Raw genomic sequence first — 23,563 nt, forward strand, 5'->3', positions numbered from 1 at the left:
CTTGTCTATTACTAGAAAAGCACAATGGTTTAACTAGATTGATTTTTAAAACGAATCCAGTTAAAATGTTGCAAATCCCTCGTGTAGACTCACTTAAGCTGCTTTAACCCTTGCTTATACTGAGCACTAAGAAAGGGTCTGGCTGTCACTGTAGACAGCTTGATGAAGACCTCCACTCAATGTGGCATTGCAAAATAATTGTGGCAGGCTCGAACATCAAGACCAGCCACATTCAAAAGAATGGATAGATGTGCCAAGTCCCTCCTGAGGACTTTGAGGATTTCTAATCACATCCTGTGCTAGCATCACTCATGATAGATGTGCTTGAGGGGCAACTGATTGCTTAAACTTTCATGCAGGCTGCATCTGACACTGCTGCATGCTCCCTGGCCATGTCTGTGGTGATGCGAAGCTCCTCCAGGCTCCAGTCATTGGGGTTACTGAGGGATGTTCAAACAGTTATGGAGGATCTTCCCTTCAAGCTCTGTGACCTCTTCAACTCTAAGACCAATGAGGCCCTCGGTTTGTTAAAAGACTCTCTGGCTATCATGGGCTTTTTGGACTTGTACACTTCAGCCCCAAGGAAAAAGCAAGCCAGGCCTCATAGCTGCTTCAGATAGTGCCCTCTGCCCTCAGTACTGTAAGCCATAGGGGGAACTGGAACCAGAGAGGAATTTGAGCTGGTGATCCTCCTGCCACTTCCTCAGCTGCTATGCACTCCGGATCTTCCTCTTAGCAGCAGGTTTAACACCACTGAGAGTCTGGCAAAACCTATAGAGGGTCTATGCCCATTCTTCCTCACCCCCTTTTTTTTGGCAACTCTTTTTTTGGTCTTTTTTTAAGAGGCCTGAGTGGGAATCAGCAAGAACCAATGCATCTTACTTTGTCAGCAAACGGTATTGCATACAGCTTTAGGTCCTTTCTAACCCCCCCCCCAATCCCCCTTTCCCCATCGCTCCTCAGGAACTCTTCTGACATGATACTGTTGAAATAGGAGCCCCTTTTGTAACTCGGAGCAGTGGAAAAAGTGCCCTTGGAGTTCAGGGGCAAGGGGTTCTACTCTCATAATTTTCTAATCTTGAAGAAGAAAGGGTATTGGTACCTTCAGGGCTTCAACAAGTTCATCTGTCATTTCAAATTCAGGATCATGAGTCAGGTCTCTGTAATCCCCTCAACTCTGGTTTGTGGCACTCAACCTTGAAGAGGCCTATTTCCACCTGTTTGTACGCTCAGCATACCTGAAATACCTCAGATTCCTGGTAGGAGAGATTCACTACCAAGACAGGGTCCTGCCCTTTGGTCTTTAAGTGTGTGGCTGTTGTGGTAGCATAAGTGGAATGGCAAGACATCCAGGTCTACCTGTACCTTGACAGTTGGCTCATCTGAGGGAAATAATCATAGCAAGTGACTAGCTCCATTCACATAATTCACAAGGCTCTTTGCTATTCTGGGCCTCAGATAAACAGAAAAATCCACCTTTGCTCCAACTCACAGCATAAATTTAATAGAGGATGGATTAAGTTTGAGGTCAGTGAAAACTTATCTCCCACAAAAAAAGATTCCAGACTATAGTGGACCTTGTCAATCAGCCACCTGCAGGCTCGTCCAAAGACCTTGAGTGTGCCTCGTGCAGGCTTGGCTCTGAGATTGCAAGAACAGAAATTAGAAGAGGAGAAAAAAGTGCATCCTTTTTGTGTAAACTGATACAGAAATCACCAAGAGGCAATAAACTCCACAATACCACCGTTAAAGCAATTTTTCAAACAGAACTGTATTTGAGTGTTTTCCTTCTGCACTTTGCTAGGAGTATATTATCTTTTCCTGACAGTTGTGGACCGTGCCACAGTCCTCTATGCCTTTTGTCACTTTCAGACCGGATCACTGTATATTTAAGGAGATGCAGAATGTGATGGTCAGTTTACTTAGCAGTTTTATACTTCAGCTATAGCTGCTCTGGCTTTGATTCATTTCCGGTTTTAATTCAAGGTGTTTTGTTTACATTCACGAACATTGGGTTTTTTTTTTTAATGATAAAGAACATTGTATAAATGGGGTTTGTTGGAATAATAGGAGAACTAATATATTTTTTTTCTAGTAGGGAAACATATAGTCACCTTCCAAATACAATAATGGTTTGGCAGGGTGGGAGGATGAATGGAAAGCACCTTCCAAATGCAAGTGAGTTGACAGCCCAGGAGGTGATTTTCTTGACTCCAACACTTCAGGTTGCTGGTATTGACATACGGCATCTCTCCAGAATAAATATTACTTTTGGAAAAACTAGCTGAATTCTTTCGTAATGGTTAACTTACTGAAAATAGGGCCCCAAATGATATGTTTAGTTTAGACTTCTCTGGAGTTTACAGACTGTAAATTTTATCATTCGCATTTTAAAAGTTAAAATGCAAAGCAAAAACTGAAACTGAGTTAAAGCCACACTTCTGTGCTGAATGTCGCCAGTGAGGATATTGTGCATATAAACAACATCTAATTAAGGTTTTAAAATATTTTCTCCTCCATGTGACATCCTCTTGAATCTTCCTGAAGGGAGCCCAAAATGCATCATTTTTTGACATCACAAATGCTGTAGAAGTTTCATGCCAGAAATCTCATTGCAACTCATTTGTTGATGTCCTTCAGTTTGAGACCTTCAGTGACTCAGGAAACATTTAAGGGGATTTATTAACAAAAGGGAAGTGAAAACTTTAACAGTTGTTTAACTTATTTCTGTGTTGTGTCTGCCGTGCAGACTAGTTAGTGAGGGTATTAAACACATCTTAAGCTTAACTCCATTAAATTTTTTCTGGTACTCTGTTTTTTTTTCTTTTTTTAATCTTACCTTATTTTTCCCTACAGTGAAATTCAGGCTTCTGTTTTTATAAGGGATGTTAAAAAGTAGTGTTTAAAAATAACACACACACCTACCTACCTGCAGCTCTCCAACTGTAGCCACCATGTATTTGCTTTTGACTCCAAGTCAAGAGAAATGTAGTGCAATCTAAAAACGTAATGACTAAGTACAGACTTTGAAGACAAGGCAGGTGGTGGTATAAGGGAGCCCTTGAATTAGGTTGTTTTGAAAGGGCCAGCTAGAGCTGCTAGAGTGGAGTCAAAAGAAAAGGAGTACTTGTGGCACCTTAGAGACTAAAGTCCCAAAATGTTTGAGAATGTAATAAGAGATGATGTGTCGTACCAGCTCACAGTGTCAATGGGAGCACTGAATAAATGGGCAGAAGAGAACAGAGGGCCTTTTCCCATCTCAGTACCTGTTGGTATACAGCAGGCTGCGTGGGGATGAAAGTTCCTTTCTGATAGTCTATTTACTTTCAGAAGCTGCTTTGCAGATGTGCATAGTTGAACGCTAGGGAGTGTGATCACTGTATTGATAGTGCTGCACAATGCTTTCCCGGCAATGGCAGTGTCAAATGGACTATGATCATACAATGTTTGTGATTGGTTTTGAACTGTTGTTACTAGGTAACCATTAGTGCTGCTACACGGTATGCAGATTGCTGCTGCTTGGCATGCCTTGGAGGGAGACAAACAGAGATTCAAGCAGGAGGCTAAAATGAAATTGGGGAAAGGGTGGTTAGAGAGACTGAGGGAAGAGAGTGCTACTAGCAGTTGCCTGGTGGAGACAAATCTCTGACACAAAACTGCTCATGCCATCTGCAGGAGTATTTCGTTGGCTTGGAAAAAGCGGTGGTATTCTCACAGTCAAAACTGGAATTTCTGCAGTGATCAATTCTTAAAGCCTTACCTAAATATTGAAAAAATAGCTGTCGCTAGTTTAATAACCCAAAGCATGAATGGTTGTAGTGTGCTGCTGTGCTACTGGTGCTTCTCAGCCTCACGTCTTAGGTCAAATCATGTTGTCCTTATGTGAGTAAGATGATCAAAATTTGGTTATTAGTCTACATATGTAGGGCTAAATGCCCTTTTCCACCTATGTTGCTCTGCTGCCTAGGGTGCTCCTCAAGTGGAGATGGGAAGTCACAGAGGAGGAAGGTGGTTGTGGTATATTCACTCCTATTTTGTGTAGCTTTGTCTCATCACCCGCAGCCACTGTAGCTGAGTGGGACTTGGCTAGGCAAATAGGAGAGTCAAGGGAAACAGACCTTATGTTATCACACCTTTGGGACTTAAAATGGTTAACGCATCATAAATTGCAATGGTTGGAAGCAGCAGAATGAAGAGGAGAAATAGAAATTGTCCACATAATTTATTTTTATATTGATGCAGAGCTTTATGCAAATGACCCCTATTAATGCCAGATACAGTAACTTGTATAAATTCTGTAACACAGAGATGAAATTATGCTGATAAAATTATGCCATTTTTAAGGGATGGGAAAAGATTTTCAGTGTGACCCCCAAGCACTTTTCTTGACCCTTTGTACGCTGATTTGTAATGGACGTTTGCAGTTCTCCACTAAGCTAAATATCTGCAGATTCATCAGTTTCTAACTGGAATACCTGTTCTGTTCATTCCTTCTGGGGCATCTAGCACTGTCCACTGTTGGAAGACAGGATACTGGGCTAGATGGACCTTTAGTCTGACCCAGTAGTGCCGTTCTTATTACCAGGGATGCTCATTTTTGCAAGGAAAGAGTTTTGGAGCCTTGTATTTGCTCTTGGTATCCTGTGTGAACTTTCTCCTGGCCTGTTCAGTATTATTAATGCATATTTTGAACATTCTGTACTGTTTGTCTCACCCTTACAGGACTTCTCACTAATGGCCCATCGAAGGGATTAGGACCAGGATCAGAACAGTCAGAGAACGAGAAGGACGATGCATCGCAAGTGTCCTCAACTAGCAATGATGTTAGTTCTTCAGATTTTGAAGAAGGACCGTCAAGGAAAAGGTTAGTGGCGTTCACAGTTGCCAACTTTCACACAGTAAGTAAGCACCCTGATTTTCACAAGAAGCCAAAAATCAAGCTAATCCCATTTCAAAACAAGGCCAAAACAATCCAATCCCTAAGAACCCCAACACTCTGACTAGATCCCCCCGGCATGCAGTCTGGGACTGTGGTGGGCTCAGTATGCACCCCTGACTTTCTTTCTTTCTTCCCTCCCCAACCCCCGCCCGCCCTGCCAGGAGTGGATCCCAAAAAAAAAAAAAAAAGCTACAAGCCAAAAACTAACCAAAAAGCAACTCACAAGCCAATTAAGCCAAAACCAAGCCCAATTTCTGCGTTTTTTTCAAGATGTTTGGCATGTCTGGTGGTGGTGGTTAAGAACTCAAATAATTTTTTAAGAGTAGCATTGAACGTATGCCAAAATCTCCCATACCATAAACAGATTTTCGGGTGTAGAGTGTTTCATACAGCTATAGGGATAAGTTTGCATTTTGGGTTCATTGTCCTGCATCCTTTACAAAGTGGGTGTTCTGTAGTTTAGCAGCGGAAAACATGGCAATGTCGCTGTCATTTTACTGCAGTTGTGTGATTGTTAAATGAAATCTTTACTCGGTATTTTTGGGTCTGTCAATGTAAATGTCTGTGTATTAGTTTACTGGATCCAGATAATGTAATTTCAACAAACAAGATACATTTGTGTCATTAAATTAGAATTACCTTTAGATTTGCTTTGAAAGTTAAAATGGTTACATGTTAAAGAGGTTTAAAATAAATGAGGCCTCAGAATACTAGCTGTATAGTGAGCCTCACTATAAAGATGTAGGTTATTGTCTGTAAATATTACTCTGGGCTAATGCTCTGGCAATCTGGCTCCTATTCCTTAGAAATCAGTTATGAAGACTCTGTTGAATTCTCATTATGCTACAATCTTGGCCAATTCCTAAACGTGTAAAATGTAGGTTAAAATTGCAGGGTTTAAGCCAATTTTTTGTAGAAAATATGCTGAAAGTGCAGGCAGAGGTCAGGGTTTTTTCCCCCTCTTGTATAAAGAAAGAAATAAAATTGTCTGACTGAAAAATGCCTTATAAATAAGGTTTTGGCAAAATTTGACTTCTATTTTTTTGTAATTTCAATGGATAATACCAATTTTTATTTTTAAACGTTTTTTATCGGTTTTATTTTTCTCAGTTGTGTGTAATTATGGGTTTTAAGCATTTTATTTTTATTGATTTGAATTTTCACCGTTTTGGGAAACAAAAGGGGATCGGGTTAGGGCAACACTGACTGCGTGTTCCCAGCGCTGTCAAGGGGCGCAAGTCACCTGGGTGCAAGATGAGTGGGTGGGTCGCTGTGGTCCTGGTCTGGCAAAGCAGAGACTCCCAGCTAGGGCCACAAGGAGCAGGATGATCCCTGAATGCAGGTGAGGTCGTCCCTCTGCTGAATGGCTCCTGCCCAGGGATGGCTCCCAGCCATTGAGTGAGAGAGCAGGACTGTAACAGCAGGCTGCAGAGAGCTCCCTGGGTGACAGTGGGGCTGTTGACCCTGGATCCCTGCAGCCAGTAGGTGCAGGGGAGGCTGCACTTGATGACTGTCGTTGATAGATATTTTTTTTTTTCATATTTCTGCATGTCAAGTGAAATCAACATTTACTGAGGGCTAACTATTTAAATGTATAAGCCTTCTTATAAATCCCCTGCTCCCCCTGCAAAAAAACCACACCAGAATAACCCCCCCCAAAGCAAAATGGATTTAAAAATAAATATCTACTTAAAACACAAAACAGACTTTTCACATTTCTGTTTCCTAGGTAACCTCAAAATTAGTTTGGGAATTTCTGGGGAAGTCCGAGAAAGGGGGTAAAGAGAATGGTCCCCCCCAAAATTAAATGAGCAAAGCTTGCCTTTGGATATGCATGCGTGCTCCTGTATATGTCTCGGGACAAAATCTGCATTTAGTATTTTGTATAGATAGAAATGTTGCAAGGGCAAGTTGCACCATAGAAGTGTGGAAGGTAACCTGCAAAGGAGAAACGAATTAGCTATGTTCCCTTTTCCCTTTTTTATGTGAGGTATAAAGAAGGCTTGAAAGTCTTTCTGCTTAGAAATTTAAGTATTGTTTATCATATTTTTCCTGGGAGACTCGGCATGTGATTCAGGAACTAGTGGAATTGTGACATCACAAGGACTGAGGAAGTAAAACTGGACGGGTGGGTGGTAATGGGGTTTTTAGAAATAGCATTCAAAACTTTTTTTTTTAAATACCTATTTAATTCAAACACTAGATATATATATATATAACTGGGAGGAGGCCTTTGTTAATGGTGCAACACCACCGCTGTTAAGGGATGTGAAAGTCCCCACTCCAATTTTTTGGGCCTCCAAGGAACAAAAATAAGTAACTTGATACTTTTGAGATTTAAAAAAAAAAAAAAAAAAGCCAAGCTGAAAAATCCCTAATTTTTGGGCTTTTGTGGAAGTGGGAGAAACATTTCAGTTTTACTTCACTTATCATAGAGAAGCACGAGAACAAAAAAAAAAACAAACCTCCACCACCAATCCTTTTTGCCTGTGGAATTCCCCTTTATATAGAACCTTCCTGTTTTATGTATTTCTCACACTCTTTTTTTTTTGTCTACTTTCCGACTCCCTCTCTGTGCGTTTGTCTGCCTTCTGATTTTGCCCTTCTGTTCTGTGCTGCTTTTTCTCCCTTCCCCCAACTACCACATTCTTTGCCCTCTTTTCTATTTCTCTATCCCCTTTTCTCCATTTAATATTTTATATTATATCTGGTACCATTTTGTTCCTCTGCTTCTGAGCTGATGACATTTAGGAAATTATACCCCCCAGTGGCCAACCTTCTCAGTGTTCCTTTTCAGCTTTGAACAAGACTGATGGCCTGTTGCCAGCTGAGATATGCATTTAAATGATGAACATGCCAAAGTCAGACTATCCACAATTTTCTCACTCCCATAATAACAATGTGCATTGTTCTTGGTCTTTGAGAAATGCCACACATTATGACGAGCAGCATACACAATGGAACAAATTTAAATGTTTGCATAGATAGAGAAGTATACACCCTTGGGACCTGTGCTATTTAATAAAGTAGGCTTAGTGTCTGGTAGCACTGTTTTGAACTATGTATATATGTAAATCACTATTTATCGTGTGTGTTGCAAGGGGAGGGAGGTTTTGGGAAACTTGAACCCATCTTCTATACAGTGAAAGATAACTTGTATAGCCTGTTCTCTTGTCTTATTTAATGATATATAGAGAAGAGGAATTTGGATGGCTATTCAAAATAAATACGGACAGATATAAGATTTCGTGGTTATGTAGTTTAGTAAGCGAAAAAGTCTAACTGAATTTCAATTCAAATTTATCTGTTAAAGGATTCTTCTTTTCCCATCACACCCCAATCCGAATGCTTTTACAACTCTTTATTGTTTATTTTGCATTTCTTACTGAAGTTGAAATAGTCTTTGTTACCTGAACCTGCACTGGGCTTGTTGATAGTTCAGGCTATATTTGGCAATGCTTTGTATTCCAGCCAGTGTTTATACATAAGGTATACACGGGAGAGTAACTGTTTAGAAAATGGAGCACTGCTTCACTTGGCTAACCTCAGGCTTTTGGCCAAATTTTTCTGAGGACTTCTTCAGAAATGTCAGGCCTGGGCTGTGCTGAAACTGCAGTCATGAAAGCATGACATGAAATGGAATAGAAGAGTGCAGTTGGTCCTTTTAATTTAGGCTACCAAGAAGACAGTTGTAGAGATGCACTACTGTTTGGATTTGATTGATGATCGTAGGGGTAATTGAAATGAAGGTTTGTAAGTAATTTTTGGATTTCTTCTAGTCAGTCCCCTGGCTGATGCAGGACCAAGTTCATCTCTGACAGGTGTTTGTCTCACTTGTTCTTAAAAATCTTTAATGATGAGAATTCCACAACCTCCTTTGGAAGTCTATTCCAATACTTAACAATTCTGATAGAACATTTTCCCTAATATCTAAACTAAATTTCCTTTGCTGGGGATTACTTCTTGTCCTACCTTCAGTGGACATGTAGAACAATTGATCACTGTCCTTTTTATAACAGCCTTTAACATATTTGAGGACTGTTATCGAGTCCCTCCTCAGTCATCTTTTCTCGAGACTAATCAGGCCCAGTTTTTTAAACTTGCCTAATAGGTCAGGTTTTCTAAACCTTTTATCTTTTTTTTTTTTTTTAAATCTGCTCTCCTGTGGACTCTCCAATTTGTCTATATTTTTCCTTAAGTGTGGCACCCAGAATTGGACACAGTACTCCGGCTGAGGCCTCACCAGTGCTGAGTAGAATGGTACAGTTATTAGCCTTTTCACAACTGCATCACTCGGAACGTCCAAGACTCTGAGTTACCTTGTTATGAGGGAGTCTTTCTTGTGGAGCTGGATGTCAGTGTCTGTACACCACTGGCCTTTCAACTACTTAAGCATTCTCCTCAGGACTCTGCTGGTCCTGCTTTGCTTTGCAGGTTTACATGAGGTGCATCCCAATCCCTGATCCCTCTTAAAGAGTGTTTCCCTGTAGTGTCCAGGCCCTGTCAGTGGGCGCACTCAGAAATGATCAGGGAAGCTGTCTCCCAAACAGACAGTGTACATGCGACTGGAAGGTTACAACTCAGGTTTCCAGCTTTGCTTAATCTGACAGCACTGAGATGTATTCATAATATTACAAGAATGTTGTAAGCTCATTAACAAAGGTAGAGATTTAAGAGCGAATGAGTAAAGATAATGGAAACAGAAATGGTTACAAATAAAACAAAAGTATAACACACTCTCCAGAGACTAAAACTTAAAAGGTTACAATCCTTGTCTAAAGCAGCCTGATCTCACCCAAACCTTTTCTTGCGGTGTTTCAAATTAAATTGGTTGAGATCCCTGTTTTCATTGGCAAAACTGCACTGCCTGGTTACCCCTTCAACTACAAGATAAAAGAGGAGTTCTGGTACCTTGTTCTTATACCCCAAAGTCCATTCTTTTTGTCTCCAGAGTCAGGATGCTTTTCCCTGTTGAGTTCAGATCCCTCTGTCAACCTGTTTTTCCTGTTGTTTTTACAAATGGGACTTACTTTGTGTTGGTTTTACAATGTTTAATATGCATGGGAGACAAGGCAGATAGGTGATTTCCCCATCCCCTTTGTCTGGCAAAACCTGCTTGTCTACCTTGCCAGGGACACAGATTCTAAATGTATTTTCAGTACATACATACAACTTCTTAAACATCACCCATACACACATCCCACAGTGATTGGGTGCATCAACTTCCACTAGAAGTAAGCTTCCACTAGACACCTTATACAACCCTTTGTGCATAAATTATTGAAAGCAGTGTTTTAAGTGTAGTGAGTTTGTCAGGCTGGATATGAGTTGGTGTAACAACAGTGAACCCTTTGTCATTTGGCATGGAGGGTTTTTTAGGATTACAATCACATTGTTGAGTGATATTTAATTTGTGATCCGCTGTAACCCCCAGATCCTTTTCAGCAGTACTATCATCTAGCCATTTATTCCCCATTTTGTAGTTGTGCATTTGATTTTTCCTTCCCAAGTATAGTAATTTGCACTTGTCTTTATTTAATTTCATCTTGTTGATTTCAGACCAGTTCTCCAATTCGTCAGGGTTATTTTGAATTCTAATCCTGTCCTCTAAAGTACTTGCAACCCCTCCCGGTTTGGTGTCATCAGCAAATTTATAAGCATACTCTCTCCTCTACCCAAGTCATTAATGAAAATACTGAATAGTACCTGACTCAGGACAGACCCCTGCAGGATCCCTCTAGATGCACCCTCCCATTTCCACAGCAAATCATTGATAACTACTCTTTCAGTATGTTTTGTCCAACCAGTTGTGCACCCACATTATAGTAATTTAATCTAGTCCGTATCTTTCTAGTTTGCTTATGAGAATGTCACGTGGGATTGTGTGAAAACATTTGCTAAAATGAAGATAAATCACTTCTACAACTTCTTCCCTATCCACTAAGCCAGTAACACTGTCAAAGAAATTATGTTGGTTTGACATGATTTGTTCTTGACAAAATCACGCTGGCTAGTATTTATCACCTTGTTGTCCTCTAGGTGTTTACAAACTGGTTGGATAATAATTTGTTCCAGTATCTGTCCATGTCATCAAGTTAGGATTGGGGTCCTCTTTGTTCCCCCTTTTAAAGGTAGGTACCATATTTGCCATTTTCCATTCCTCTGAGACCTTAACTGTTCTCTGAATTCTTGAAGATAATTGCTAATGGTTACAAGATTGGTTCAGCTAGTTCCTTACGTATCATACGGTGAATTTCATCAGGCCCTGCCGACTTAAATACATCTAACTTGTCTAAATATTCTTTAACCTGTTCTTTCCCTATTTTGGCTTGTTTTCCTTCCCCGTTGTTGTTAATATTGTTTTAAGCATCTGGTCACCGTTAACTTTTTTAGTGAAGACTGAAGCAAAATAGGCATTAAATACATCAGCCTTCTTGATGTCATCCTTTTTTAGCTCTTCTACCCAGCTAAGTAATGGACATACATTTTCCTTCACCTTTCTCTTGTTCCTAATATTTTTCTAAAACCTCTTTTTATTGTCTTCTGTGTCCCTTGCTAGGTATAACTCACTTTGTACCTTAGCTTTTGTAATTTCACCCTTACATGCATGTGCTAGTCTTTTGCACTCATCCTTAGCAATTTGTCCACATTTCCACTTTTTGTAGGATTTCTTTTTATTTGTTTGGGGTTATTAAAGATCTCCTAATGGAACCATATTGATTTGTTCAGTATCTTCATAAATGATCTGGAGGATGGTGTGGATTGCACTCTCAGCAAATTTGCGGATGATACTAAACTGGGAGGAGTGGTAGATACGCTGGAGGGGAGGGATAGGATACAGAAGGACCTAGACAAATTGGAGGATTGGGCCAAGAGAAATCTGATGAGGTTCAATAAGGATAAGTGCAGGGTCCTGCACTTAGGACGGAAGAACCCAATGCACAGCTACAGACTAGGGACCGAATGGCTAGGCAGCAGTTCTGCGGAAAAGGACCTAGGGGTGACAGTGGACGAGAAGCTGGATATGAGTCAGCAGTGTGCCCTTGTTGCCAAGAAGGCCAATGGCATTTTGGGATGTATAAGTAGGGGCATAGCGAGCAGATCGAGGGACGTGATCGTTCCCCTCTATTCGACATTGGTGAGGCCTCATCTGGAGTACTGTGTCCAGTTTTGGGCCCCACACTACAAGAAGGATGTGGATAAATTGGAGAGAGTCCAGCGAAGGGCAACAAAAATGATTAGGGGTCTGGAACACATGACTTATGAGGAGAGGCTGAGGGAGCTGGGATTGTTTAGCCTGCAGAAGAGAAGAATGAGGGGGGATTTGATAGCTGCTTTCAACTACCTGAAAGGGGGTTCCAAAGAGGATGGCTCTAGACTGTTCTCAATGTTAGCAGATGACAGAACGAGGAGTAATGGTCTCAAGTTGCAGTGGGGGAGGTTTAGATTGGATATTAGGAAAAACTTTTTCACTAAGAGGGTGGTGAAACACTGGAATGCGTTACCTAGGGAGGTGGTAGAATCTCCTTCCTTAGAGGTTTTTAAGGTCAGGCTTGACAAAGCCCTGGCTGGGATGATTTAACTGGGAATTGGTCCTGCTTCGAGCAGGGGGTTGGACTAGATGACCTTCTGGGGTCCCTTCCAACCCTGATATTCTATGATCTCTTACTATTTTTTCCTTCGCGTTGGGATGGTAGGCTGTTGTGCCATAAATATTGTTTTTGAGAAACTACTAGCTCTCATGGACTCCTTTTCTCAGATTTTCTACCTATGGAACCTAAGCTGTTAGTTTTCAAAGTTTGTCTCCTTTTTTTGAAGTCCATTGTTCTTATTCTTCTGCTCTCACTCCTTCCTTTCCTTAGAATCATGAAGCCTAACATTTCATGATGACTTTCATTTAAAAATTTTACGTGTGTGTATGTATGTGAGTATGAGTGTGTGTGTGTGTGTGTACACACACACACACACACACACACACACTCCATATTTTTCATATGGCAGAGAGAAACTCCATGTGTATGTGTGTGAGCTTTGCTTTTCATTTTCCAGTTGTAAGTGGGCATGAGCATTTCCCAGATGATGATGTTACACTGTGTTCATATAGTGGAAATTGTTTCTGCTAAAATTTATTTTGGAAAGATTAGGAAATGGATTTTTCCTGCAACGATGAATAGGAGAGAAGGCCAATCACATTGCTGCTAAGAAATGAAAATGAAAACAGAAATCCTGCTTGAAAGAGCTACTGAGTCGAGCTTACCCTACGACAAAATGAAAGAGGGACATCATGAAGGCTATCATCTAAAACAGTAAAATGACTCCAACTGAGCATTTTTTAGGACTTATCTACACAGTAAAGTTTCACAAGTTATATTAGTGTAACACTGCTCTCTGCGCAGTCCCTCCCTGCTCCCCATGTGGACACTGATTCTTGCATAAGGGAGACTCTCTTCCTCCCCCGCACCCAACCCCAGCTTATTTTAAACACTTTTCCAAGCAACATAAACAAAAAAGCCACATTGGGAGTGGGAGTGGAGGTCGAGTTTACCAGTATAACTATCTCGATTTAAACTTGATTGATTTTCCTCAACAATATTAGCCCAACTACCCTTTGAAGTTGCTGCCTCAGTAAGGTAGCTAACACCTTGGCTGCAGATTGGTTGGAGAGTTTTCTACAAAACCAAGTTAACAGGGAAGCAGAGAAAATTGTCTTTATAATAAACCAGCAGTGCCCCCCCCCACATGTGTCTTCTGTAGTAAAAATAGCAAAACTTATGGAAAAGCACTAAAAATGCACAACTTCTAATTTTTTTAAGATACAATTTTTCAATGTCCCAGCTGGATGGTGGTAGGAAGGGAAGGAAATATTTGTAATACGGGATTTATTCTTTAAATCAGATTTCTTTTTTCAATTGACTTTTTAATTTACATTACATATGGTGTATCTTTTAAAAATCTATTTAAAATTAAATTTCAAATGTTAAGGCCTAAAATTATTTTAATTGCATAAAATAATTTAAAATAAATACAAAAATTATATTAAACAGTACGTTTGCTGCCAAGTTCAAACCACTGAATTGGTGGAAGTCACTGGCTAGGGACCTGAAACTAGAGATTGTTAAAGTAATAAACCAGTTTTTGACAGTAGTAGCCTTTTCTGCCATTTCAGGGAGAATATTTTCTTCATTTCACTTTATTCAACTTATTCACTTCAGTGACTAGTTCACTCAAAGTTAATAAAAGAATTGTGAGTTGAAAAAGCAGGAAAGCCTTTTTCCCCCTCTTCCAATCTTTGAATAAAAACTAGATATGAGAGGATCAGATCTATTAGTTCTAAAATCTTGACAAACATGATAACCAGAAACAATCAGTTCAATACACTAATTACAGATAACACCGCCCTTGTTTAGTAATTCAATTAGTTATAATGCAAAAATTCCCCACCTATGTATCTAGCACATTTAAGGTAGGTTTAGTTAATTAAAAAATTTAAAATGCTGTTTTTGTGTATTTTTATTGAATTTTAGTTCCAGTCTGTATAGCACTTAACTCGTATCACAAGTAAAAAATTAATAATCATCTAGTAAATAAGAAATACATCTTTCACCATTTTCTCATAAAAATGTAAAAACTAAAAATCTGGATAAATGTAAGTTAAGCTGTATAATTTCTTAAATAAATGTCTATGGATGTAGTGTATCCTCCTGATTAGTGAAAAGAAGCACCACATTTAGTATATGGGCTACATTTAGTTGCAAAACAACATGTTTTAGTGGTTACCAGCGGATGAGAATCAACCTTTCTTTAGGAAAATAACTAAAAAGTACAAATGCTAAACACAATTAAGATGGATTATTTAAATCAAGGTTTCCTTCTTGCTGATTTAAATAATGTTTTAAAACCAATTATTTAAATCAACTTGATTTTAAATCAGTTCACCTTGGTAAAGCTTTACTCATAAGGTTTCTGGATCAGTCCAACCACTGGAAATCTAATTTATAGAAGAATAAGAACATGGGACCATGCTTTCAAAATATGGTCACTTTTGCATGTGGTGATCACTTCAGTTTACTTGAGAATGTTTGTGTGTTTGTTTATTAAATTTGCTAAATTTCCACATGTAAACTTCATCATTTTTGTCTCAAAATGCAGACAAGCAACTGAATTGTGTGTGCCAAGAGAGGCTGGGTTGAGGCAGTTTTGAAAAACTTGGCCCATATTGTATTGTATTTTATTTTAAAGTAATCTCTAAGTACTTAGAAGTCTTTATGATCTTCATTATTATGACATCTGGCTTAACTTGCATAGTTTTTGTTGGTCTTGCCAGCAAATATATGTTTGGTTTCTTGTGTATGTTATTAAAGGGACCACTTGCATGAGGATATTTCAGTTTGCTTCTAGTAATAGCAGTGTTACTTTCCAAATGTATATGAATAAATAGGTGCCAAAATTTTTCTACCATTTTGGAAGCAAAAATATGGCCATGAAGTATTGCTTTTGTTCTTGTATTTGCTAGGATTTTTGTTAAATGTTTTAAAATGCTGTGTTAAAAACACCAAATCTGTTGTTTACTGGGTTGCATTCCAGTACCCATGTGAGCAGAAGCAATCTTAGCCTGTTTCAGACCATCTCCACCAATAAAATGAAACCCTGGCAAATGACTAAAAGACAGTAAAATTTTGAGACCATCCATCTGTTGTGGTGGACAGTGCTTGCAGATTGAAGACCTAGAAGTCCTAAAAAAGCTACTCATTAAAGGATAATCACTGCTTTTTTTTATCACCAAAGGAGAAGAAAATAACTTGCATCAGGTTTTGAATGCTCGTACATGGATGGGTGTCTAATTTCAGGCAATGCTGTGATCCTCAGTTGAGGAGGTTAACAGTATTGTTCAAAGTAGTGTGAGCCATCATGCTGGATGTCTTCAGATTGTTTAAAGATAGCTTTAGGAATTTGTCTGCTGTCAGTGAATAGCAGTGCACAGCGATGACTGTACACTTTCTAGGAACAGTAGCTCTACTTCATTCAGAAAGGCTGCATGCAGAGCAAGTTTGGTATAAACAGCACATTTATCCTCTGGTTTTTGGAGTTAGCATCTTGCTTGTTCTATGTTAGTAATCAGGTGGCTGTTCATTTATTTGGCCCAAGTAAAACATATTTGTAGAAAATTTTCAAATGTATAAATGCATTTATTTTTTATTGTGCAGCACTATTAATAAAACATATTTTTTGAATTCGCAAATTCTAGTTGTAACAAAATTAATCCACATATTTAGTAGGCATTTTTAAGATTTTAGTTCTTCTTTCAAATACTTACATAATTGAGATTCTTTCTCTTTCTTTCATTTTGAACAAGTAAATTCTTGTTTGTGGGGAGTGGGAAGAAATTAGAAGTATGGTTGGGAAACTTGAACCTGAGGTCCTGGGGAGGATAGCTAAACGTGACAGCAGTCTCAACTTTCACGCCCCATTAATTTCCAGTAGGGAATATTTTTTTGTATATTAAGTTCTGCAAGTTGCACTCTCCAATCCGTGCTTGTAATTTCAGTTGGTTGACATGGCAGCGATGATTGTGCATGCTGGTTTATGAGACAATCTTGACTAGTCACCATATTGAATGTTAAAATGAATCACAGGAAGAGTAGAGCGGCTAGGGCACCGGACCCTACTTGTGTGTGCGCTTAGTTTCTCCTATACAGATGTGATCTCATGACACTGGCCTCGTTGTAGTTAATGGTCTGTATGCACACTCTCTAAGGGCATGGCTACACTGGAAACTTCAAAGCACTGTCACAGGAGCGCTCCCGCAGCAGCACTTTGAAGTGCGAGTGTGGTCGTGTGCAAACGCTGAGAGTGCGCTCTCCCAGTGCTCCTGGTAATCCAGCTCCACTAGCACTTTAAAGCGCTCTGACTTGCTGCGCTCGGGGGGGGGGGGGGGGTGATTTTTCACACCCCTGGGCCAGGAAGTTAGAGCGCTATAAAATGTAAGTATAGCCAAGCCCTTAAGCAGACTTCACTGGAGAAGTGAAATGAAATTGTGGTTTGAGGGATCAGGAGGGGAGGGGTTTATGTGTGTAATGCAAGTGCGCAAGGAGTCAACCTGGTTTTCTTCATTTCTTTGTGACTTACAAAGCTTTTCATTTGCATAGCACCTTTCCTCTGATAATCTCAAAGCACTTCAGTCAGTTGAGCCTGTAAGAGTAGGTAAGTATGTATGCATTGTTCTCCTTGTTTAGAAGGTTTTATTTTCTCTTAACAGCTGATGGGTTTGTATTTAAATACTTAGCTTGTTATAAGAAACAATTCAATTTGTCAGAGTAATATGGATGAGCTTTTGGGATAAACTGTGTTCGTAGTTAAGGAGGAACAGCTTCTTAGTGCATGGCTATTAACGCCATACACACAAACCATAAATGAGGGTTAATCCTGTTCAAGTGTCTGTCATGATTGATGTGGAATGTAGAGAATAATAAATAACGGGCAGTGATGTAATAGGGCTCAGTTACAGAAGGGAGGGAATATTCATAATACCTCAGACGTTCCCCTTTTTCTGTATAATGAATAATTTATTCACTAGTGGAAACAAAGTACAATGTATTTTTGTTCACCTGTTGCTCACTGCCATGTACTGTAATCCTGTTTATAGACCAGGTGCTTCAGTTACCCACCTCTAATTTTGAGAGGGTTATGCAAAGTTGCATTAGTTGTTTGCTTAGTGAGGGAACAACTGCATTTATCCATGCTAGAGAGGGGAATGGAGACTAGAGTGTTTAGATACAAACACTTTTTTTTCCCTGGAAATCCTGAAATAGATAGAATTTATTTAATGTAGTGCATATATATTAAAATAACAAATTGTATAAATAAAACAATTGGCTATTGGGCTGGATTTGCACTAGGATGATTAAAGGAGAGGAGAACATGCCTTACAGTGATAGACTCAAGGAGCTCAAACTGTTTATTCACAAAGAGAAAGTTAAGGGGTGGCTTGATTTCTCAGGAGACAAATATTTGATAATAGATAGTTCTTCAATGTAAGACAAAGACATAATAAGATCTAATAGTTGGGAATTGAAACTAGACAAATTCAGACTAGAAATAAGGCTCAATTTTTGTTTAACAGTGAGGATTATAACCATTGGAACAATTTAAGTCTTATGGTGAATTCTCTATCACTGGCATTTATTTTTAAAATTAAGATTGGGTGTTTTTATAAAAGACATGCTCTAGTTCAAACAAATAAATTAAGGAAAGTTGTGTGATGTGTTATGCAGGAGGTCAGACTAGATGATCACAATGGTCTCTTCTGGATTAAAAATCTATGGATTTTTGAATCATAGGCTATAAGAACTATAACTGTTGTCTTCTTTGAACTTGCTTACCTCTCCCCAGTCCATTTTCTGTGCAAAAGCCTGAGAGAGCACAGATATATTTTGCAGCGTGCCTGCAATGTTGCCATCTTACGCTCAGTCAGATCAAACTTAGGCTGGTGGTTGAGAAAAGGAGCCAAAGGTGTTCCTTCAAGTATGTGTCGGTGTGGATCCCACTGCAGAAGTGTGCGCACCTCATGCTCTTGAGATCAGAATCTTTTGAATAGCTGTGTATGTTGCCCTTTGCCAGAGCATAAAGAGCAGACCCTCTTTCAGTTCTTTCTTACTGCCTATGGCAGCTAGATGCAACCTAGAGTATATCTGACTTGCTTCTTGAGTGCTTCAACTGTTTTCACAAAAACTAGTGAAGAACTTTATCATCTCCACCCTTTTGAATTGGGTGCTCCCCCCAAAAAGAGAGAAGAATAACTCTTTGGCATTACCCTTTCCTCTCTCTCTCCCCGCCCCCCCAATATCTCCCGTACAATGGGGTGAGGCAGTTTGCAGAAACCCCCATGCTTCACGGTGGACTCTGTGGCGGGTTCGGTCACAGAGACCCCCCCTGGGACTGTTACCTGACATGCTGGAACTACCTCTGAGCCTGTTTTCCCTGCCAGCTTGGGACTCCAGAACCCTGCCTTGTTGAGCCAGACACACTAACCTGCTGCAACACAGACCCAGGTCTGGTCCACGCCCCCAAAGCTGCAGACTTTAACCAAAAACTGCTCAGCAGGTCACTTATCTCCAGCACCCGGACACCCAGTTCCCAGTTGGATCCAAACCCCAAATAAATCCATTTTACTCTCTATAAAGTTTATACAGGGTAAACTCATAAATTGTCCGCCCCCTACAACACTGATAGATAGATTTGCACAGCTGTTTGCTCCCCCCAGGTATTAATCACTTACTCTGGGTTTACTAATAAACAAAAATGATTTTATGAAGTGTAAAAAGTAGGATTTAAGTGGTTTCAAGTAATAACAGGCAGAACAAAGTAAGTCACCAAGCAAAACCACGCAAGTCCAAGCCTAATACATTAAGAAACTGATTGCAGGTAAAATCTCACCCCCAGAGATGCCCCAGTAAGCTTCTTTCACACACTAGACTCCTTCCTAGTCTGGGCCCAATCCTTTCCCCGGTACAGTCCTTGTTAGTTTCAATAGATGTCTTAGGGGAAGAACAGGGGTGTTCTCATGACTGGCAGCCCCCTTTGTTCCACCCCCTTTTATAGCTTTGGCACAAGGCGGGAATCTTTTCTCTTTGGATCCCCACCCTTCCTTCTAAATGGAAAAGCACCAGGTTTAAGATGGGTTCCAATACCTTGTGACATGTTCACATGTCTTGTGAGACCCCAGCCTCCACTCTTCCAGGGCTGGCCCGCAAGTACCCAGGAAGGTTTGCAAGTAAACAGAGCCATTTACAGGTCATTGATTCTGAAGCACCCTTAATGGCTGAACACCTTCAGTAGATCATAAGCTTTGTAATGATACCTTACAAGAGACCTTTTGCATAAAGCATATTCTAGTTACATCGTATTCACACTCATAAGCATATTTCCATAAAACATTATGGAGTGCAAGGTCACAGACACTTCAGCTGTCAGGGGTCAAACCCTGCCTGTCCTGTAGTTGTCTCATTCCCCTTACAGATGGAAATAACTGAAGTCTTTTCTGAGTGGAGAAAGCCACATCCCAGATAGGTGCTCTGTGCATTGATCTTTCCTTCTTGAAGGCTTGTGGGTCCAGGGACACTTGGCACAAGTTACATCTCCTAGTGCAGTCCATGTGGGTTACTTCCGACCCTGGTACATGCCAACAGCCAGATTAGAGCCAGATTAGAGTTTACAATTAAAGTAAATATTAAAGTTGCAAGGTTGAAGCTTGGTTTTAAAAATTATTTGAAGATCATCTTTTTATAGTGTATATTAGTCGAAGACTATTGATTTTTTATTTTTTTGTGTCTGGGTTGGAAGCTACTTGGTGTTTGTGTGAACAATACGTAGTTGGCATGTACTTTCCATTTGGAAGAGGGGACATGAACTTTTGCTGATTCACGAAAAATCATTTTAGTGAGTTAGGCTTTTAGTATCAGAGAACAATTGAGCAGTAACGTTGCAAAAGCTTTTAATGAAAGGAGGTTGAAACTATGGGAACTGCTATTAAGTGACTGGGCTGCATAATGAAGTTAAGAGCGGGACAGGGCCCTGGCTAGATTAGAGATTTAGAATCTATCCACACCAATGACTTTATAGCTTACAGGGAAAGATTATTTTTATTTATTTTTTTAAACTCTGATTCAGAGCCAGAATGATAATGTAAATGTCCGTCATGGAATCTCATCAGGTTTTAAATCCCTAGTGTCCGGTATTAATATAAAAATAATTTTGGAGTTGAAAATAAATGGCCCAATCTCAGCTGGTATAATGCTTCAGTTCTCAGTTTTGTTGAGAGTCTGGCTAATGGTTTATGTCTAAGAACACTATTTCCTAATGGAAGCTTAGTGAAGTTTTTGTCATTTTACTGTGAACGCCTTTCCCTACTTTATGGTATGTTTATTGATAAATCATTTATACCATCAGTGGTCATGTTTTGTATTGTTTTTACTGTGTGTTTTACTTCACCTTCTTCTCTCCATGTATTTTTTACTTTGATTTAAATAAGCTGAGACTTTGGGGAATCATCACCTGTGTGGCCTCCAGTTCACCACCCTCTGTTGGTATTTTATGTTATGGATCAGCATCTGCTGATAGCATCCTTACTTCTATCTCCCCTGCAAGTTCTGCCTTGTATCCTTCGCTGTTACCATGGAGACTGCTAGCTACTGTTCTGGCTCCTCCTTCTCCTCTTCTCCCTGCTACCAGAGCTCCTGCAGCAGTTATCTTCCTTTTCATTAATGTCGTCATTTTTGTAGAAATCTTGTTTTCCAGCGTCCTTACAATTGAAAAATGTTGTTACATGGCCACAGTTTACTCTGTTTATATTTCTGAAATGGTATAGATACGCATTTTTGTAGCACACAGAATTTTTGGTTATGAGGTGGAGGTCCTTAGGTGGAGGGATATTTTCTTAACTATTAGCTGATTTGGATATGTGTTAATGGCTGAGTTACTTACTAGAGTTATATTTTTTGTAATGTGAATTGACTGGTATATTTACCAAAAGAAAAAAAATGTCAGTGTGTTAAAACCCAAGATAGCCCCTAGAATTGAGATTTGTTTTAAAATGACAACGTTTGGAATTTGGTTTAAATATGCCCTTGTGCAAATTAAATTTTTCATGTGAAGAGAAGAAAAAAGAGCCAACTCTGTTTTATCCTTTTAAGTTTGAGAATGCTTGTTGCACAATGCATCACCATTTAGATAGCTCTTTGTACACGGCTTTGTATTTTCAAACTTTTTGGCATGTGGACACTGTCGTCTTTGCCTGCTTTCCTGACCTGAATAGGGTAGTTTAATTTGTGTGGGTACACAGATCATGTGTGCTTATTTTATGTCCATACTCCCTAGTCTTGGGCAATGGTGCTGCACTTGACGAAGTCAGCACTTGGTCTACTGACATTTTGAGGGAAGGCTGTAGAAGCTCGCTCAGGGTATCCACACTAGCCATCTCCCAGTAAAATGGTCTACCATTGTCATCACTACAATAAATGCAGATGATATGATAGCTATGAAGTTGGTGGATGCTGGCACCTTGTTTCACTAGCAGCTTCATACGGGTGCAGTTGGACTGTTACTGTAATATAAGTACTGGGGTTTCTAGTGTGGATAAACCTTGAGAGTTTTGCCTCTTCCATCATTGGGGGAACAGGATTTTGCCCTGCATCACTGATTGGAATCTTCACTGTCTACTTGAGTCACAGAGAAATAAATTCTCGTGATTTTTTGCAGAATCAAGAGCTTGTTGTGAACCAGGTAAGGCGCCCCTATATTTGTCTCTGCATGAATGTCTCATTTAGGGCTATTTGTTGCCGTCCATTAGAAAGCTATTTCATCAGAGGTGTTATACAGATATTTCAAAATATTTCCCCTGCTCCTTTTTTTCCTAGTGTAAAATGAATAGGTATTCACAGTTAAGCCAAAACAAAAATCTTCTCATCAAACAGTGTTATACAAATATTTACTTTATCTACAAAGCTACATTCAAATCCATTTTCAAACAATATTAATTAAATCCTGACTCCGCTGAAGTCAATGGCAAAACTCCTATTGATTTCAGTGGGTCCAATTTCACTCTGGGTGTCTGTCCTAAATGAGCGCCTCCCATGTTACAGCAGTGCTGCCGCATCTGGAACAATTCTGATTTTTTTTTTCTCTCTCTCTCTCTCTCTCCCCCCCCCCATTCTCCAGCAAAGATAAGTTAATGATGGTTTCCTGTCAGTGTCTTATGTTGTTGTCCCTGCTGGTTGCAATGTGAATGTGGGTTCCACATTGTGAGCTGGAACTTTTGCCCACTAAAAGCTGTAATGAAGTATCTGCCCAATGATGTGGCACCCAAGTCCTCTGCCACATGTTTCCATTAAAATCTGTCTCATGTCTGGTTTTTACCTTCGTTGATGCTGGCTAATAATATTGGGAGAAAGCAAGTCTGGCTACAAGTAGGTCTCTCAGGATTCTTGGTAACTGTTGCATTACCATTGCAATTGAGACCTATTCCTCAGATGCACAATTGCTTGTCTAAAACAGCTTGCATAAAGTCTTTGCTTCTCTACAAAAGAAAAAGGACACTAAACTATCACACACACCTTGCATAAAGTGTGTCAGTCTTTTCCAAATTTAGATTGTGTTCCAGATTGTGTTATCCTTACTGAAGCTGTGCCTTACTGAAGGTCCTGCTCAGCCTGAGTTAGGGTAGCAGAATCTGTCCTTTTGTTGTTTACTCAGTGCTACCGTGTGATTCTATCAGTTTAACTTTCTGAAGGGTAGTAGTAGATCTCAGGAGTGATTGCAAGTTATGTTGGGTTTCTGTTTCCATTATTAGAACTACACTGTGGAACTTTTTCTTCATCTCTTGGTTCATTTCTTTTGCTTTTTGCTCTTTACTCATCTCATTGCGTTTTGTATGTTTTTCTCTTAATCTGCTCATTTTAAGAAATTTAACTGCTCTCTTGTTATTTCTAGCTTCTCTTTCTCTGTATCTCTCTCCGTTGTGCATGATCTTCAGACTTCAAACCTTCGGACTGACTGCTACCATAGCTTATCTGTTTGGGTTGTTACATACTGCTTCAAGGCAAAAAGAGTTCAGCCCAGTCTCCCTGCTTG

The 23,563-nt window shown here is 39.7% G+C and overlaps 1 protein-coding gene across 1 annotated transcript in view; it reads left to right on the forward strand.

Moving 5' to 3' along the window:
* Positions 1-23,563, forward strand: part of JARID2 (jumonji and AT-rich interaction domain containing 2) — a 306,448-nt gene that overhangs the window by 169,722 nt on the left and 113,163 nt on the right. Inside the window, exon 3 of the mRNA XM_048839904.2 lies at positions 4,723-4,864. Coding sequence (XP_048695861.1) covers positions 4,723-4,864 — 142 coding nt within the window. The remainder of the gene's footprint in view (positions 1-4,722; positions 4,865-23,563) is intronic.

The sequence above is a fragment of the Caretta caretta genome, chromosome 2 (assembly GCF_965140235.1).
Source record: "Caretta caretta isolate rCarCar2 chromosome 2, rCarCar1.hap1, whole genome shotgun sequence".
In the NCBI taxonomy this organism is placed as follows: Eukaryota; Metazoa; Chordata; order Testudines; family Cheloniidae; genus Caretta; species Caretta caretta.